Raw genomic sequence first — 20,034 nt, 5'->3', positions numbered from 1 at the left:
TTCAGTAACCATAGTTCAAAAAGCTTTATTTACTGCCTAAACTTACCAGCTGCACGTGAACAGTTTCTAGTTAAAATGACAGTTTTATGATAGGGAATAAAATCTTCTATATATGGAAATCTCCTTTTCATATACCAGGACATGTCAGAAAGCGCAGTTAGTGTCTTGGAAATTTCTCTTACTGTACATATATAGTTACAATTAACAATACAATTTTAATCCAAAATATAAAATAACACAGTTAGTGATCTAATGTTTCATTTACAACCCACCTCTTCGGTGAAGCTTCTCGATTTTCCTCCGAAGCAATCTAATTACACGAAACGTTTAACTGCAGGGGCGGACCTAGGAATTTTTCCTTTGGGGTCAGACCCCTCAAAATTTGTTGATGTCCGATTGTTGTTGACAGGTTGAAACATAAGTAATAAAATACACTGCTACGGATGTACAAAGTACTACCCTTATAGGAAGTAATCTTTTTTTTAATTATTACTATAATTATTATTTCATTTATCCATTCGATTTTGGGGTGTCTTAGCCGGGGGGTTGACCCTATCCCTGAACCTGACCTTTATTATGCAAGCCGCTTGGTCACAGCGAGACCTAAATAATTGCGGTACTGATCTACCTTTTAACAAACTTTCAGCAAGAGCAGGAACACCGACGTGTTTACTGTACAGACCATGTTCAGTGTCGTAGTACTAGTAGTCATGCACTCGAGTACATTTTTGGTACTCGTGAAAATGTACTCGTACTTGCATGAAGTGGCACCTCCAAAAGTGGACCTCCCTCAATCAGCAAGTCCATGTGAACTGTGAGACTAGTCTGATACTCAATTATCTCGAAAACCCATCAACAAAATTAATCGACATAATGCTTTCATTTACAGTTTTAATTATTCAACATAACTATGAAAGCTTTGAGAGCAGCATAAATAGCGGTTCACAAGTGATAGTCAATGGGCCAGTGAGAATTTGGCTCTTGTTCATAAATATGTATTAGGTACTACATGCTGCAATCCTAAAATAAAATATACTAAATGTAATCTTTTTTTTTTTAAATGTTGATACACTTCAAGCCACTGGACCTATTTCATGAAATATGCAAATCAGACGGGCGCATGCGCGCTACTACCGCTGGTTGGCAAGTGCGGCCGTCAACACTGTCGGCAGTGTAGGCGAGCTGCTAGTAACTATAAGCTGGAGTGCTGAACGTCAATCAAAACCGTATTACAGTCTTTGCCCGATACTTGAGCAAGATTTTCTCGAAACTGAGTGAAGTTTTTAGTGTCCTGAGCTTCGTAAGTAACAATTTCTTGTCTTTAAGTTTGGCACTCATCTAGACCAGTACAGAAACGGCGATAGTGGCGGGCGCATGGAGATTTGTGTTGTTGAGTCATAGGTTTGCGCAATTTTGCCAACCAATGGTAGTAATGCATTTGCGCCTGCGTTATTTGCGTATTTCACGGAAAAGGTCCATTACAAGCGCATATGTTAAACTGGGAAAAGTTAAGCAATAACATGTCTGAAAAGACATTACACACTTGGAAAAAAATAAATTGAAGAAATATATTTTACTGCAACTGTGAAGGGAGTGCGGGGGAAAATGTCTGCCGTCATAACAAAACAAGGCTAAAGTAGGTAATTATAGTGTTTTACAGATCCCCTTCCACTGTTTTTGCTCTTCAAAGTGATCCAAAGTCTAAGTTCTATCTTTCGAATGCTTTCATAATAAACGACAGTTGTGGGCTTCCACGGACATAAACAGTGGAAGCATTTATCTATATCGTTCAGTCAGTGGTTTTGAAATAGTGGGTCACATAGAAGGCGAACTTGACCACTGGCATTACTGTGTAAGTAAAAGAAGCAAAACAGTGTATTTAGGACAGATATTTTGTGTTTGTACAGGTACAACTAAGAAGAAAACAGAAACGGAACTTGTGTGGAGGCTACCAGTGTTAAGCATGGAGGAATGCGCACGCCTATCAACAGGAAAAGGCCACAGCTCAGAGCACATCATTTGCACTTTTGTCTTTTTGGAAAGAAAACTTGTAACTTGAAACCACTCCAAAGGTAACTAGTGAATCTAATACACTGTTTATAAACCACCCTCAAGATAAGAAATGGACGCTAAAATTTGGTCACCAACAATAAAATGACTTTTGCGATGAATGGCTGTTTTCCCAAAACAGAAGCTGAGCATCAAGCTTTAAACCACGTTTTAGTATCTAGAAAACACAGAATGCACTTATGTTGGGAGAAAAACAGGATATCAGCAAAACAAAAACAATGGATTAAACAAGCTGCCCATTAAATACTACGCTTGGAAACAAACCAAGGAAGGTGAAAATAAATCACTTTTACTCGCAGGAAGGTTGCAGGTCCTTTCAGTAAAACACTGCCTGGATTTTGCTCACAACGTAGAACTGGTTTTGTTCTAATTGATACAGATGGAGCTGATGGGGAATAGATTAAAACCTCTCTGACTATAAACCCCATTTACCATGGATACGTATCTTTGCAGCTTGTTGCTGCTTGATAGCGACATTGTTATCTTTGACATCCCATCTGATCATGATCTGGAAGTCTCTGACTCTACTACCTTACGTCAATATGGTGATATGCCTGGAGTTTCCATTCTGCTCCATAGATAACCTACTACAGAACGACAAACCTACAAAGAAAGCTGCTTGAAATGGAAACTGGAGACTTAAATTCCTTGTACTATTCAAACTTTAATATCACATGACTGGGAAAAAAGCTGACATTAAAATACAAGTTACGAAATAATTAAACACATAATTACCAACAATCTTTACAACATTTAAATTGGTGTAGATGGGACATGTACTGACAATCTCACTTTCATGAATGCATATAGTCCTACAATTTACGAGTTAATATTTCAGGCCTAAAGCGCCTAAGTACCAAATACTTTACTTTGATTGAGTTCTAATCGATACAGTCACAGTGTTGACAGAAAGAACAAGTGCAAAATCCAACAGCAGTACTTACCAAGCTTTTATAAATTAAACAGACAGAAATTCCTCCATGCAACTTTTTCAGATTTCGGGATTCTTGTGCTTCAAAGAATATATATATATGGTAATTCCAGAAATTAGGGGTTCAAAAATGTGACATTTTTGTGTCCCTGTTTATACATCTGACCTTTGTTAGTTGACATGGAAATATCACCGGAATTGATTAGTATTTGTTTGGCAGGTAATTTCCATTAATACATCACCCTTGGAAATGAGAAAATCAGTTCTGAACTTACAGAATCATATGTCAGATTTGACTGGGACACGAAAAAACTGGACCCTTAATTTCTAGAATAACCTTATACTCTTGCTTTGTTGACTTCATGAAGCACAGTTTGTATTTAAGACACCATAATATAACATGCATGCAATCCACCAGCTGAGTCTTTAAAAGGAATCCCTTTTGTCCTGCATCTGCAGTGCCTCAACACTTCGACTGTTTGAAACAAGTAAAAATAAACAAGACTCATATTAATATCGTCAACGTTACTACACAGAGTCTGTGAGTAAAAGGTCATGTGGTGAGCATCCAGAGCCCTCAAAGCCCACCAAAGGCTTGTCTTACAACATTCTGTAATTTCTAGAAGAATGTTCTCTGATTAAAATCATACCAGGGAACATTAATGGTGAGGTTTCACATTTGTCTTTTCTAATGTAGTTCTTGACAACAAAGGTTAGATTAGACTTTAGAATTTTGTGTAAATCTCATTCCTGTAAACTTTATTTCAAAAACTGCAAACCGTACAACTTGTCTTGGTCTAATGTTTCAATTTTAGTTTCTACCTACAAATCCCCTGGAAAGAATTTTGTGAATTTTCACTTTTGTATGAGTACGTAACAATTAGTTGAACAGGTCATCATTTATTTCAGATTTTTGGAAGTGAAGTGTCAATTTTTGGCACCATATTTCTCATTTGGCACAATAATTGTTAGGCAATTTTTAGTTTTCAAACCTTATGCTGGGGAACGATTTATGAGGGCATGCTTTGGAGGTGGTTTTTTAAAAAAGTAAACAAGTGAAAAAGATACTTAACTTTTCATATTTTTGCCAGTTATTTTTCCTAATTGAGGGTTCTGGAAGCATGCCGCAACAAAGTAAAATGCGTATAAGCAGTTATGCAAAATCATCTGTAACGGACCGTTTATGTAGCTTTTGTTGCCACTAGAATAGCCTCAGGCGCCGGCGGATCCAGAGGGCCTCCGGTGGAGCGCCCTGACCTACGGAAGCCCGTTTTCATATCAAAATGTAAACGGTAAAACACAAATCAAACTCTAAAACATTTATAACAGAAATAATTGAAAAAGTAAATAACCAACCTCTGAAAACAATATGCCCAAAAAAGTTCCAAAAATGAAAACAAAAAATCAAAATACGAAATAATTGCAAAAAAAAGGAAAAATAATGTCCGAACCAAAGGTCGCCAGCAGTTTACTTCAATTTTTCACAACGAAGCTACACGCAAATCATTAAAAAAATTCTGAAACAAATTTGGTTCCAACGTATAATCTTTTGTAAAATTAATTTTGACCCTTTTGGCCGGTTTTGGCCCTTTTGGCCGCCCGTTTTTTTTTTACAAACAAACTCAACGCGAATCAATAAAAAAATTCTTATACAAAAAATTACACAAAATTAAGTATTATTACAACCAAAGTTGTTTCAGAATTTTTCTAATGATTTGTGTTTAGTTTCGTTGTGAAAAATTGAAGTAAACTGCTAGCAACCTTTGGTTTGGACATTTTTTTTTCTTTTTTTTCAGTTATTTTGTATTTTCATTTACTGTTTTTATTTTGGGAACTTTTTGGGGCACATTGTTTTCAGATGTTGGTTATCTATTTTAAAAATTATTTCTGTTATAAATGTTTTAGAGTTTGTTTTGTGTTTTACCATTTACATTTGATATGAAAATGTTGTTCGCCCGTGATTATTTATTTTTGGTGAGATTAATTTTTGTGGCATATAACTTTTAATTTTGTTTAATTAAATATTTTAATAAGTTGTTCTTAAATGGTTTTGGTGGTTGTTTTCTGTTTTATTATTTAGATTTTTGAATAAGAAGATTCTGTTTGCTCGTAATTGTTTATTGTTAAAATTAATTTTGACCCTTTTGGCCGCCCATAGAGAGCATGGCGCTAGATTAAAGGTCCAATAATGTTTGTTGGTCATTTATGAATGTATTTATGTATCACATATTACAGTTAAGTAAGTCGCGGCCGCGAGTTACTGGCAACAACGAAAGAGAAACGCACCGCCGTGAAAGAGAAACGCACAGCCGTGAAAGAGAAACACACCGTGGCCGTAACGGGCTTCCGTACTGACCTGCTTCTTTTGTAATTGTATAACATTCTGTGTGCACCGAAAATTGGCTTCTATTTCGGGATGCTTCTGGATTTGGCGGGCGCGGGAAGGGTTTGGCAAAGTTCCCGGGCGGGAATTGCTTAACACTGTTATACATTCGGTTTTGGAGGAGAGTTGGAACGGTGTCGTTGTGGTTCTGACCGCAGTGCAGAAAGCTGTAAGCCAGATTTCGAGTGAATTAAAGAAGTCTTGTCGTTGTAAATCCTGTCAGTTGTGTCCCCTTTTTGGCGTTGCTGATTAGGAGGGTAAGACCCAACTAGTTCACGCTACATTTGGTGGCAGCGGCGGCATTGTTCACGGGATTTCTTTTGGGGAAAAGACATGGCAAATCGTAGGGAATCCACACGGAGCATCACCGAAGCCACTGACGACATTTCCAAGGACACTGAACGGCAGGAACGCTCCCTGACCGAGAGCTCACGTAGGGTCACGCATGGGTCCGAATCTGGACATAAACGGCAGCGTCGTTCGTTGGAGACGCCAACTCTGCTTACAGAGGACAAGTCCGACAGGTTGAAGAAATCTCGTAGCCTGCGGAAATCACCAGAGACAACTCGCTGAGGACCTTCGTAGACAGTGGCAGACAGTGTGTAGTGAATCAGACAGCGAAGGTGAGCACCGCTCTGACGCAAGTTACTCTCAACTTGCAGCCTGCCCTTCCGGGACACGTAGAGGCCGCATGCCTCGTCATGCCGGCAGGCACACGGCATTGCACACAGACACCGCTACTACTGGACCTGGTTTTGCAAATGTGGTTGGCCAGCACGCAAACGTGGCATGCACGGGAGCGGTACCGCGGGTGAAGGCTCGGGAGTACGATGGGGCCTCTTTCATTGAGGATTACCTCGTGCATTTCTCGAGAGTGAGTGAGATCAGTGGCTGGAACGATACACAGCGAGCCGACTACCTGCTGGTGGCGCTGAAGGGACCTGCACTGGAGGTTGTCTGCTCCTTGCCGAAGGAGGTACTCTCGTCCTATGGTAAACTGGTAAAGGCCCTCGAGCGGTGCTTCGGGACAGCGACTCAGCGAATCCGTCATCGTGCGGAACTGTCATCAAGAAGAAGGCGTGCATGCCAGCCTGTTCCTGAACTTGGTCAAGCCACAAGAAGGCTGGTCCGTCGTGCATTTCCTGATAGTGGATCGACTTTCAGGAGGACTTTGCCATAGAAATTTTCACGAATGCTCTGGACAACCTTGAACTGAAGCTCGCTCTGTTTCAAGGGAAGCCGTCAACGCTGGATGAAGCAGTGGACGTTGTGGCATAGGCAGAGGCGTAAGGCAGAGAAGACTGGACGGTCGTGAACAGTGGCAACTGAGCACGGGGAAGGAAAATCTTCGGACTCTGCATCAACTGACCAGGTAACAGCAATGTTGCAGGAGCTATTGCAATTCCAACGACGTGGCCATCCGCCCAAGAAAACCGATGAGTGGAAGCCAGGTTATTGGAAGTGTGGCAGTCCAGAACACTTTCGAGCCCAACGTCCATTGATGAAGAACGAACAGCCACCGTTAAACGGAGCAGGTCTGGGTTTGGGGCCAAAAACTCAGCCGTAAACACCCCAGAGCCCAGTACTTTAAGGCAGGGGGTGGAGACAGCTCCGCCGCCGGCACGGATAGCCTCGCCACCGACACAGGCAATTCCGCCGAAAGATCGGAATGCCTCGCCGCCGGCGCAGGCAACCCCGCCGCTGGCACGGATGGCCTCGCCGCCGGCGCAGGCAATTCCGCTGCCGCCGGTGTGGACAGCCACGGGGCCACAAATTCAGTTCCCCACTTTGGACTCAGACAATTTACTGACTGGTGGTGCAAATACTGAGCGTGGAACGGGGATACGACCGGCGTCTTCGGAGTTGGGACTATATATTCGTGGGAAACTGTTTGGGATGGCTGTGAGCTTCCTGATAGACACTGGAGCAACAGAGAGTTTCATTGCCTCCCACCTGCTGCCACAAGACCCGTCCTTGCGGCCAGCACGTCAACCTCGGACAGATACTCAAGCGAGGGCCCAGGGTACATCGGTCACCACAGAGTAGTAAGAGTAGTAAGGCCGTGGGTGACGCAAGGTCAACTATCACCATGGGAGAATATAGCTTCTTTAAACAGGCATATCAAGTTCTGGTGGGCTCGCTTCGAGCAGTTGGTGATAGAGCGTGGGGCCCTTTGCATCAAGTGGGAGCCAAACAGACTGACCGAAGCATCTCGCCTGTGAGTCCTTGTGCCACGAGAACTGCAACCAACCATTCTGCAGCACTTCCACGACCAAAAGATTTCCGGACATTTAGGTATTGCAAAGACATTTGCTAAGTTATGCAGAAGTGACTTCCACTGGCCTTCTATGAAGATGGGTTGCACAATGTCAGCAGTGCCAGAGGCAAAAGCCACCTGCAAAGGCGAAGAGAGCACGAATGGAGTGCTACCAAGTTGGAGCGCTGATGGAGAGAATAGCAATTGATGTAGTTGGGCCACTTCCGGTCACAGAACGAGGCAACAGGTGCATTGTGGTTGTTGGAGACTATTTCACCAAATGGACGGAATGCTACCTAGTTCCAGACCACACTGTTAAGACGGAGGCAACCAAGGTTATAGATAAGTTGGTCTCTAGATTCGGTGTTCCCCTTGAAGTCCACTCGGATCGGGGTCGTGAGTTTCAATCTGAAGTCTTTGCACAGATGTGTTAAGTCCTTGGCATAAGGAGGACCCACACCACGCCCTACCACCCGAGATCTGACGGGATGATCGAGCGGTTCAACTGCACCATGGAGGCCATGCTGAGTCTATGGGTGAACAAGTCGCAGACTGACTGGGAAGAGCATCTAGCCCTTCTGACTATGGCTTACAGGTCAGCGGAGCATGAAACCACCAAAGAGACACCAAATACCGTGATGTAGGGGCGCGAGGTTAGGATGCCAGTTGATTTGCTTATTGGCTCTGCCCCACTAGATCCAGTCCAATATACAATAGTATGGGCAAGCCCTATAGGACAAACTATGGCTTGCACACGGGGCTGCACGGGAGGCTACCGGGGCACAAATGAAGTCCCAGAAGAGACACTACGACAGGAATGTTGGTCAGGTATTGTACAACAAAGGAGATGTCGTGTGGCTCCACTGTAAGGTGCGGAAGAAGGGAGTCTGCCCAAAGTTCAGCCTGAGCTGGACTGGGCCATGTATCGTAGTGGACAGGCTGTCTGACGTTGTGTATAGAATCAGAAAGACCCCTTGTTCTAACCCTCATGTAGTCCAAGCGGATAGGCTAAAAGCTTGCCAAGGAGTAAGCGCAGAGAACAGTGGATTCTGTTCCTGGAGATTATCTGCAAACCATAACCCTGAAGGTACTTACAGCAAGTCTACCAATCACCAGGTGCGGACACCAGCACGGCTGCATCTAAAGACTATCGGGAGACACTAGCAAAGTGCGAGATCAGCCCGAAGTCCAAAGAGAAGACAGCGATGGAGAAAGGTGTATACAAATGCAGAGTTTGTGGGCAACCTTACGCCTCGCCCTACAACAGGCAGAGGCATGAGAAGTCGTCACATGAGAGCCAGACTTTCCCCTGTCTACACTGCAAGCAACAGTACAAACCAGGGTGGTCGCAGCCACGCAGACGGAGGTGGTATTAATGTGCGAGGAGTTCACAACAGTCTCACGTGAGACAACGGAAGACCCGTTGGGCCGACGGACCTACCGGGAGACAGAGTCGATCAGCCGGAGGGAGCCGAGCGATGTCCTGTGGAAGACGTGGAACAGAGACACACGTCGCGGCGAGTAGACTATTTCCAATCACCATTTTGTTGTCGCTATGGGTAGGCCCCAGTAGTTATTGTGTTCTTGTTGAATTAGGAACCAATTCGGGGCCTAAATCAACATTAACCAATAGCTTCGCGGACATCCAGACAGGCCTATGAGTGGACATCTTTTTTGGGAAATATATGTGCTGATTGTGTGACTTAATTCTGTATAATTTTTCCAGTTGCCTAGAAAAATAAAAAATAATTGTCTTCTAGATTTAGGTAAAATCTTGGGATTGTGCCTCCTATTCGGGAGAACAGCCTTTTTCTAAGAGGGGGGCGGTATAATGGACCCTTAATGTAGCTTTTGTTGCCACTAGAATAGCCTCAGGTGCCGACGGATCCAGAGGGCCGCTGGCGGAGGGCCTCCGGTGGAGCGCCCTGACCTGCTTCTTTTGTAATTGTATAACATTTTGTGCGCACCGGAAATTGGCTTTTATTTCGGGATGCTTTGGCGGGCACGGGAAGGGCTTGGCAAAGTTCCCGGGCGGGAATTGCTTAACACTGTTGTACATTCGGTTTTGGAGGAGAGTTGGAACGGTGTAGTTGTGGTTCTGACCTCAGTGCTGAAAGCTGTAAGCCAGATTTCGAGTGAATCAAAGAAGTCTTGTCGTTGTAAATCCTGTGAGTTGTGTCCCCTTTTTGGTGTTGCTGATTCGGAGGACAAGACCCCACTAGTTCAAACTACACATCTATCATCATAACAATAGATGGTAATATAATAATGGTGATAATTGGCATTGCATACCGCATTATTATCTTAGGACATGCCACTGAATTTTCTTGTATTCCTTGAAACACTAGTTTTGTACCATTATATGGTTGAACTCTTTTACATTGGAAGACATAATTAGGAACAAGGATCCAGATAATTTTTGTTGGATCTCTGTGCTCTTGTCCTCCATAAGAATGTAAAACAAGTCCATTAACCCTAACCCTCCTCAATCCTTCACCTGTTGGAGGATTGAGGAGGGTTAGGGTTAAAACACTTGTGATGAAGTCACCGAAAACAACTGTCAGAAGACTGAGGAGAAATGTTGTCAATGAGGTGACATGCACAAACATCAAAGTGTAACTCTTTTACGATTTCATTATTTTTCTTCCGTTACAAAAAATCCTGTTCAGATAAGAAGTTCCAGCCCCTCTTTTTACTTTTTCATTTGTCAAAGCTTTTGGTTTGGACCTTCGATGATCTTTCCCTACACTTTCCTCCTTATTATACATGTACATCAAATTTCTGTCGCACCTGTTTCCTTTTCAACCTCCTCTGATCCTAACCCATATCTCTCTTTCTCTTTATCATACCCCGTTCATTCTGTTATGCATGAAATAGGGCTATAGAGCTGTTTATTATTAATCCGTAGAGACTTACCTGTTGCCGCCTGGAAGGTCACTTACAGCTGTGCTCTTAGATGTCTTGTTCTTATACATGAAGTAAGCAATGATGATGATGATGATAAGTAAGGCTCCGCCACCGAGGCCCACCGACAGCCCCACGATCAAGGGGATGTTGGGACCCACCTCCTCGCATTTCGGTCCCTCAGTGCCTTCCGGACAGTCACTGACAAAATAGAGGGAGACGCGTTATCTGCTGCAATTTATTTGCTATTGTTTGTTGAGACCTCTATCACTTCCACCACTGTAATTAATTGGCTGTAAGTGGGTATGCACGGTCTGGTTTGTTCTTCATCTCTACTGGCACAGAAATTGTGCATCATTAATTTTGTGACCCTTTACAGCGATTCAGAGTTGATTACTAACAGCAACAAAGAAAAACTGAGGTATCAGGTCAAAGCTAACTACACAACTTGAAAGTTGATTTTTGTTTGGTCTAGAAACACTTTTCATTTGTGTAAAGTTTCAGGCAAATACCCCACTTGCTCTGATGTTATGCACTGACTAAGGACCTTTTTGACTCGCCACATTTACTTGACGTCAAATTGCACCACAGACGGACAACACTATGGATACAGCTAGGAGTAACTATGGAGTGATACACGTATTTGCAAAATCGCTGTCCTAGGAGATGCCAATACTGCGATGGCACTGCACTCAATGTCTGCTTATGTTGTTAAGCTGAATGGGAACATGGACTTTGAATTTTACAGCATCCTACTGGTCGAAGAGGCATGCAATGCTTGCGTACCACCTGCTGATGACAGCCCCATCACCAGCTTCAGGGCAAGGGGGTTATGGTACCAACTGGGGGGTAAATCACAAGAATAGATAATTTGGATGCTCATGGTTTTTGCTGATGGGGGGGCGAAGCTGCTTGCTGGGGGGGGCAGCCCCTTTGGGACCCCCTTGGCAACAGCATAGCCAATGAGTGTGGTGGCAATGAAGTAATAGCTCCAAATCCTGCTTGCTGAATTACACTTTGTAGTCAAACTCGGATACAAGTCCTACTGAAACGGGAAACAGCCAAATGACTGTAAGAGGCATGATGGAAAATGAAGATATCTCAAGGATCCTTGAATTTTGCAAGTTCTTCAGAACTCCTTGCCAAATTTTCACTGTGACACAAAATGGGACAATCGATTGAAACCCAAGGTTTTACCTGCAAACTGCCTCCTTGTCTAACTCCTGGGTACAGACCCCAGCAGCACAGTACTTGGGCTCAGCGACACAGGTGGACACGCATTTGAGAATGCAATGGTCACTGGACTTTTCCTCATACAGCACCCGTTTGCCTGTGCAAGTGATCCCATTTTTATCCACACCTGTGCAAACGTCAGTGACATCTAAATATAAAAAGAAAAAAGATGAGACGGTACATGTAAAATTGATATACTGACAAATGATAAATTAACCAAGAGACCCATCAATTAACTACCCAACTTACAAAAGTTAAAACAAGGAGATCACTTTTACACCAAGACAGATATATCCCCCAAGGGGCATCAATTTGCATTTACTCTAAATATCACACAATTTTTACAAAAAGGGATTTCGTGGTTAATGGTAATGAACTTTTCAAACAAGATGTGCAGTCGAGATGTGAGTGCTTTCATGGCATACATTAATTTTGATGACAAAGATGGCACATGATACAGATAGCTGCTTGAGAGTTTCCCTGGAAATCAGGTACTGGAACTGGTGACCAACACTTGGGTTGACTATGGATGGGCACTGTGACAAAAACAAGCATACTCGCTTACAGAAATTTTATCATACCTTGTGTTGTGGAGCATACCAGGAAGCACACAGTGTAGAAGAAAATGACACTGCCAAAATGATGCAATTTTAAATACATTGTCAATGCGGAGCTTAATAGGCAATTTTTCCAACTTCTTATCAGGACTTATTGCCAGAGTTTTTGGCACAGGTATCAGCACATGGCCATATGCAATATTGAGAAGCTTTTCTGATTTAGAATAGGACTTTACCTTTGGGATTACCACACTCTGCGCAGTCCTGCAGCTCCAAGCTCCCAATAGCACCTGCCTTGAGCGAAGTCGCCAGCGTCGATTTCCGGAGAAACTCGGCCGATCCAATGCCCCGAACTTCTACATTGCCGTAGTTGTAGGTCACTGTGTGCGGAATGACCACACTACCCTTCCTGCAATGGGAGTATCCAGTGACATTTGCAATGAAGAAACAATGGCAGTTTCAGCAGAGACATGACAATGTCGCGGTGATGTCAGGTTTTTGACCATAGCCTTAAAATGAGGCCAGGAAAGTCTAGATATACCTTGTTAAGGCCTGAAATCAGCCAAACTCAATGAGGTAGGTCACCACACACCCGTATTTTGGGTTTCTGACCTTGAAGTAAATTAGCATTGATGTACTGGGGGGTGATTACTTGCCTCCCCGAACAGATGTTTTTACAAAAAATAGCTCACAGGAAAGAAAGTAGGCCTAATTGTTTAATTTCTCCTCCTTCTAAAAGCTTGTAAAGAGCCCCAAAGTTTAGCCTCAAAAAAATTTTTGGTCCGCCCAAAAATTTCAGTTCTGATGGCTCTGCCTTTGTCGCTTGATTCAAGTCTGCCTTGTGCCTATTCTGCAAAATTGGCAACTTCCCACACTAACCACACAATCCACAAATATTATAACAAAATACAATCATGCTTACTTGATTGCTGACTGGTCTACTATGATGGCCTTGAAGCTGCTGGATGACACTTGCCTGTACAGTGGCTCGATCTGAAAAAAAGGCATCAAAATTCAAGAAATGGCTATCAATAACAGCCTCTTCTGATAAGAATACATGAAAATACATTCATAATGTTTAAGTCCCTGTGGGGTTATTTGTATCTATGTGTATAATGCCGGCAACAGACAGCAACTATTTGCAGAGAGGAAAAATCCATGAAAGTGTCAACGGCATGCATATACAACACTTTATACTCATTCTCTTGTCAAAACAAGAGAATGACATCTCTGCATAATTATCTGCAGTGAAGTAGTTGTGGGAACCAAGCGAGTTAATTGATTCATTCAGTGCATTTGAGAGTTTGATGGATGGTGCATAATTCTTCTAACGTACACGTACAGTTCTACACTTTGTATCCAACCCCATCATCCTATCCATTTTCTAATCCACCCCCTCCCCATAATCCCATCCATTTCCTACTCTGACCCCTCCCTATCATCCTACCCATCTCATACTCTGCCCCATCCCTATCATCCTACCCATCTCTTACTCCACCCCTCCCTATCAACCAAGCGAGTTAATTGATTCCAAACTGAAATAGCTCCAATTACAACCAGCAAGAACGAAGACAGGCAAAAGGTTGGGAGGCCCACAACCTGATGATCCTAAGCTTATCTTAGTACAAATTCTTATAAATCCTTTAATTGACATATCTCTACTATTCTGTATTCTGAAAGCGTGGCACTGGATTTATTTGGACTTTGCTGAGACTTTCCTGGAGCTTTTGTTAAAATTAATGACCTGAAGTGGCATTTATACTTACAAGTCCCTTGAATATATTTACAAGTCCAAAGCACTGGGGGGACATCTTGTCATTCTCATTCTCCGGGTCACATCCGTACGTTGAAGAATTTGAAATGGCAAGCTCCAAAGCAAACTTTTTCTCGAAGTCAACGGACCCTGATCACATGAATAACAGAGGGCTAATTTAACTGAGGCTGCTGCAGCCGAGAGGAAATGTTTCAGAAACCATAAGTCTTTTTTTTCTGTTTTGCAAGTCCATCACTGGTAAATTTCGAAAAGCCACTCCATACCAGTCACACAGTTGCCTGCAGGGCTTTAATGGCACTGGAGATGTTTCAAATTAACAGGGTGGGCTCACTTAATGGAGTAATGGGGGACGTGTAGGATGCAATTTACTTTGCAGAAAAGGGGCCAATTTTGTCTCTTATACAGATTCTTATAAACGTTGTGACTTAAAAGGTAACACAATCCTGGACAGGATAAGGCCAAAAATGCTGAATTGGTGTGAAAGGATGATTTTGTGTTCTGTTTCTGCGACAACATAACTGTCTTTATGAAATGATTACCTGGAATATCAGGGTACTCTGGTTCAATGTAACCTGAAATGAGAATGCCAAAACTGTAAAATTCACGTCATATCAATCAGAACTTAACTGAAAAATTAATCAATGAAACTAGAACGGCAAAGCCGCCATGGCTCGCTGCTTGTTATGGATTTGAATTTCTTTCTTGTAATAACAGGAAAGAGACATCTAAGCTATACAAATATGGTTACTAAATCCAAAAAGTAAATACTAACAAAGCTTTGTCAATTTTTTTTTACAAGTTTGGTTGACATACGACTCCAATACAGATGTACAAGCTATTTTATCAACCTTAGCAATACAATTCATTGTACTCTTGGAGAAAAAACCTAGTCAGTGCTGTGTGCAGACGGTGTGTTGAAAGGCGCCTGTCATTTAAAAGTAAATCAACAAAGACCACCACCAAGAAAGATGCAGATACAAAGGATTCACAGTTGGTTACAGCAGAGAGGAATGCCTATAGAAAGTGTCTCCAGCTAGTACAGAATAGACCCAGATGATTATATAAGCAGTGCATTTGAGAGTTTGATGGATGGTGCATAATTCTTCTAACGTACACGTACAGTTCTACACTTTGTATCCAACCCCATCATCCTATCCATTTTCTAATCCACCCCCTCCCCATAATCCCATCCATTTCCTACTCTGACCCCTCCCTATCATCCTACCCATCTCATACTCTGCCCCATCCCTATCATCCTACCCATCTCTTACTCCACCCCTCCCTATCATCCTATCCATCTCATACTCTGCCCCATCCCTATCATCCTACCCATCTCTTACTCCACCCCTCCCCATCATCCTATCCATCTCATACTCTGCCCCATCCCTATCATCCTATCCATCTCATACTCTGCCCCATCCCTATCATCCTATCCATTTCCAACTCCATATCCTCCCCATCATCCCATCCATTTCCTACTCCGCCCCCTCCGCATCATCCTATCCATCTCCTACTCTTCCCCCTCCCCATGATACCATTCATCTCCTACTCTGCCCCCTCCTCATCATCCCATCCATCTCCTACTCTTCCCCCTCCCCATGATACCATTCATCTCCTACTCTTCCCCCTCATCCCATCCATCTCCTACTCTTTCCCCTGCCCATCATTCCCTTCACTTCTTACTCTGGCTGTCCCATCATCCCACTAATCCAGCCCAACCATTACGCCAACCTTATCTAGCATTTCATCCACTTTCTACATACATGTACCTTGTCCCCATGATCCTCCTCCTACAGATACCCCTCCCCCCAACAAACATACTAATCTGTCACTTGGAGTCCCCCCCATCCCTTACATTTTCCTCACATACTGGACATGTACATTTGTATGTGTCTAAACACTGTCTATACATACATGTACATGTTCATTACAGCAGTGCTCAGTACGTACATCTATGTACTGTATGTACTACAGTGTAAGCACACAATACAACTCAAAACTTTAACATTCAACTTTTATAATTTCAACAGAATCAGTTATCTCTTTTCTGTTGATGACAATGGCGTTTGGTCTTACGTTCGCAACTGTCTATGCCATCACCGTAGAATCCCTCTTTGCAGGTGCAGCTGAAGAACTCAGGTGGCTTCAAGTCCTTGCAGTCTGCATTGGTGTGGCAGGGTTTATCGACTTCACATTCATTTATGTCTGCAAATAAAATGACATGCCTTGACGATAATGGGGTAATAATGATGTAGAGTGCTTTGATCTATGCTAAAGGCGCTTTATAGATACCTATTTTATTATTATAATTATTATATTGACATGGACATTTTGGTTTCAGAATCTAATCCATACTAAAAACGTAACCATACATGTAATGTTTACCAACTTACTGTGGCCAACTAGATTGAATTGGGCACACATGTTTCATATTCCTTGGAAATTATGAAACACTGTCAGAACACAAGTGTAAAAAGAATTAAATTGAAAGTCTACAATCACATGTTTGAAAACAATGAATTCCCAAAAGGAATCAATACCTCTGGTATATCTAGGGGTACAGATGAGGTGCCAAGTAAAAGAATTTCACCGAAACTGGAAAACTTAAAGGATGGCCATTTGGCCACACTCCCTTGCCTAGGAAAAGGTGCTCTAAATCTGACTCTACAAGCAATTATGTGCCACATTTACCAACTTAGGTACACCTTTATGTCGAGACTGAAAACTGCTCTTAGGAAAGTGCACATAACATCTCATTAACCATTCTAATGAGTGGGTACTTACTTTCACACGGAATGCCTGAGAATCCCTCTCTGCACCTGCATTCTGCCTGGCCGCTTTCATCGATTATGCAGTTCGAATTGTCTGTGCAGTTGTTGGGCGAGCATTCTGTACCTGAAGAAAGTCATAATGGAATCATCAATCATTGGAAAGTTACTCTCTTCCTTCATGCATGCATGAAAGATTACAGCTCACCAACACCATTGTCACCTGTCCTTTGCCTCACAGGTTTGCCTCATTTTTAAAGTAACAAAAAGTGGTACAGAAAGCACTGACTTGGAATAACAAAGAAGCTTTCAGGAGATCACATTCAGTACCATCACTGCATGCCCCAAAAGCTTTCAACTTCCATTTGCGCTGAATTGTTTTCCAATCTTCTTCTAGTGGACAAACCATTTGTCATATCTGTACTTCATTCTTTCGTTGTTTTGGGGAGGAGGGGAACTCATCAACCAGTACCTGATTATTACTTTGTAATCTAATCCTGGTTGTTAATTCTCAGATTCTTAATATTAGAAACTATTATTACTATTACTATTATTTTCGTTGTTGAAACTTTAAAGGTCACAAAATCATTTCAATCCCACATTTTCTGTAATGACCCTCCTAACTCACTTGTGACGTTGACCTCAAAGGTGCACGTTCCTATATTGTTAGCTACGTCAACAGCAGAGCAGATGACCTCTGTCATTCCGTATTCAAAGATGGAACCTGAAGGCGGTATGCAGAGAGCTGTTAAACCGTCAGCTGGGGGGTTGTCGTCTGTCACGTTCACAGTCCATGTGTAAGTGGCTGTATTTTTACCCGGATCAACCGGTAGGGAGGTTCCAGATGGGCAATCCATAGTTGGCGGTTCAGCATCTGTAATTTTTGACACAAATGAAGTTAATCACTTTCATTCTGAAAAAGTAACTATCAGCATCTATAGGGTTGAAATAAGACGTAAACCACTAATTTAAAACAATACTCAACCTCTACAGCCATGTGAATAAAATCAGTCACGCCTGAACAATGTTGTGTTATGGCCTTTCCTACATCAGGATTTGTTTCCAATTAGAGAAGTTCCCTTATTTTTTGCCACAAGTTTTAACCTTTTTCAAAAAGCTTATTTTTTTTCATAACTGTGACATTTTAGAAATTTGAAAAAGTAAAGACTTCCATTTTTTGAAAATTAAATTCTAGTCCACAAAGAACTGGCATTTAATGAGAACCAACCACTAAATACAAATAATCAAAACTTGCATCTTGGTAGGAATGAGATTTTACCTAGTCCTCAGTCTGGTGCCAAATGGCTTAAATAGTGTCATCAATGTGACTGATTCACATATAGTGTGGCACCAAGAGGTTGCGGCATAGAGACCATTTTTCAATTTTATGATTAACAGCATGGCCAACTTGTCGCAACTTGAGTTGCATTTGAGAATGAATCAATTTGAGGAGTTTGTTTGATAATTTAGGGATAAATTAATACTATTACTCGAAATTATCTTCTACTTGGATTACAAACATAGGGAATAATTCATGTTCTGGCAAACAGAATTTGCTAACAATTTTACACAATGCACTGCGGAAAATGGCCTCTCTGTAGGCACTCTGTATCTTCAAGTGACTGTATTACAGATGACAAAACTCTAGAATTTAAGGAGTTGACTGCACATACCAACAGTGACCGTGAAGGAACAGTTTGTGGTGAAACTTGTCCCGGCATCTGTAGCAGTGCAAGTGATCACGGTGACATTTTCAGCGAGAACTGACCCGGCCTCCCTGTCGCACTCGACAACGGCAAGCTCTCCGGTGGTGTCCGTGTTACCTTTGGCACGAAGCCAGTCAGGGGATACGACGGCCTCGCTTCCTTTCACGACCAGATCGTCACTGCAACTCACATTGAAGGTGGGTGCTGGAGGATTTAAAAAAAACAACAAACAGTTTTTGGGTTACTCTAGTTAGAGCTCTACATATCAATCAAGTGTGGTTACAGTTGAAAATGGCAAAGCTCATCTGGTCTGCTCTTGTTAAAGATTTTCTTCATATCCATAGATTTGTAATTTGTCTTTTACCTCGCGATCATCATGTGAAGTTTAAAACAGGTTGATTTTCAGGTTGACAGGGAATTGTAGCTTGGTTTTTGGCTACTGACCATTCAGGCAGAAATTAGCTACAGTACATGATTGTGCGAAAACAGAAATAACAGCTTATTCAATTGAAAGATTGAAGGAGTAAAGAGAGTGTGGTAGCGTAAAGCAACACTAAAAATGGACCACTGGTTTCTTATCTTTTTTGCTAAGTAATGGCTTTATCTTCTTTTAGCTAACACTTGAGCTCCACATTCAGCTTCATTTCAAGTGTCCGCAGTTGGAATCAAATGAAAACACACTGTTGCGATAGCTTATGTTAAAGCTTCACACAAGAAAGGACAACAGTGACAATACGTTGAAGTCTCAAGTACTAAGTCGAATTTCTGATGGGGAGTCAAACAATGTAACAAATTTCCAAAAAAACAAATCTAAAGTATAAGGAGAGAGTTGCAAGAATGCAAATATTCAGCCCTCATCTTAATGTGTGCCTTTAATCCGATAACGATTGCCAAATTGCTAATAAATACTCACACACTCTAACTTTGAAAAAGTTGATTGCCTCCACCACAGTGCCTGAAACTGGCAATTCATACGGGGCCACACACTTGACATCCGTCTCACCCGGGGGAAACGTAAAGCCGGACTCCGGCGTGCACTTGACTTCGCCTTGCTGGTCTCCTGGGAGTGTTGAAGATGGCAGATTCCAGCTAACTACAGCTGTTTGTTGTCCAAGATCTGGACCTTGGTCGATGTCCTGAACTGGGTTACTTAATGCCGGCACTGCACAGAAACAAGACAGGAAGCCTTTCAGTGTGAGGGTCACCACACGGGCGTGGGGCTTTAACACTCTCCAGTATTCTTCGCAAATGAACAGATTTATGAATAACATGGAATAAGACAATATGACAATGTGCGCAGATTTGGCCATTCAATTATCTAAGACAAACCCTTTTGAATAATTATTTCCAATGGGTTAGCACACTCATGCTTCTTTAAATCTTCATGGACGGTGCAGTATTCTGCAGTTTTGCTGCTGAAAGATTTCTTTTTACGTAAAACTAGCCGAACC

General features: G+C 42.3%; 1 protein-coding gene across 2 annotated transcripts in view; it reads right to left on the bottom strand.

Annotated features, from left to right (window-relative positions):
• The window catches only part of LOC110973056 (hyalin-like), a 38,344-nt gene continuing 18,310 nt past the window's right edge, over positions 1-20,034 (bottom strand). The window contains exons 8-19 of one of the 2 annotated variants that reach the window (XM_087134533.1): positions 19,497-19,745; positions 18,551-18,787; positions 17,506-17,751; positions 16,894-17,004; positions 16,186-16,314; positions 14,649-14,681; positions 14,102-14,238; positions 13,258-13,328; positions 12,572-12,744; positions 11,743-11,926; positions 10,558-10,746; positions 1-3,476 (exon numbers count right to left, since the gene is read on the bottom strand). In XM_087134533.1, coding sequence (XP_086990659.1) covers positions 3,428-3,476; positions 10,558-10,746; positions 11,743-11,926; positions 12,572-12,744; positions 13,258-13,328; positions 14,102-14,238; positions 14,649-14,681; positions 16,186-16,314; positions 16,894-17,004; positions 17,506-17,751; positions 18,551-18,787; positions 19,497-19,745 — 1,808 coding nt within the window. In that variant the 3' untranslated portion in view covers positions 1-3,427. Of the gene's footprint in view, positions 3,477-10,557; positions 10,747-11,742; positions 11,927-12,359; positions 12,410-12,571; positions 12,745-13,257; positions 13,329-14,101; positions 14,239-14,648; positions 14,682-16,185; positions 16,315-16,893; positions 17,005-17,505; positions 17,752-18,550; positions 18,788-19,496; positions 19,746-20,034 lie in introns of those variants that run through there. The other variant, XM_087134534.1, reaches the window with a different exon arrangement.

Source organism: Acanthaster planci, linkage group LG03, assembly GCF_054643075.1.
Source record: "Acanthaster planci isolate LZ-2023a linkage group LG03, COTS_SCS, whole genome shotgun sequence".
NCBI classification, from domain to species: domain Eukaryota; kingdom Metazoa; phylum Echinodermata; class Asteroidea; order Valvatida; family Acanthasteridae; genus Acanthaster; species Acanthaster planci.
This window is presented reverse-complemented; position numbering and strand designations above follow the sequence as displayed.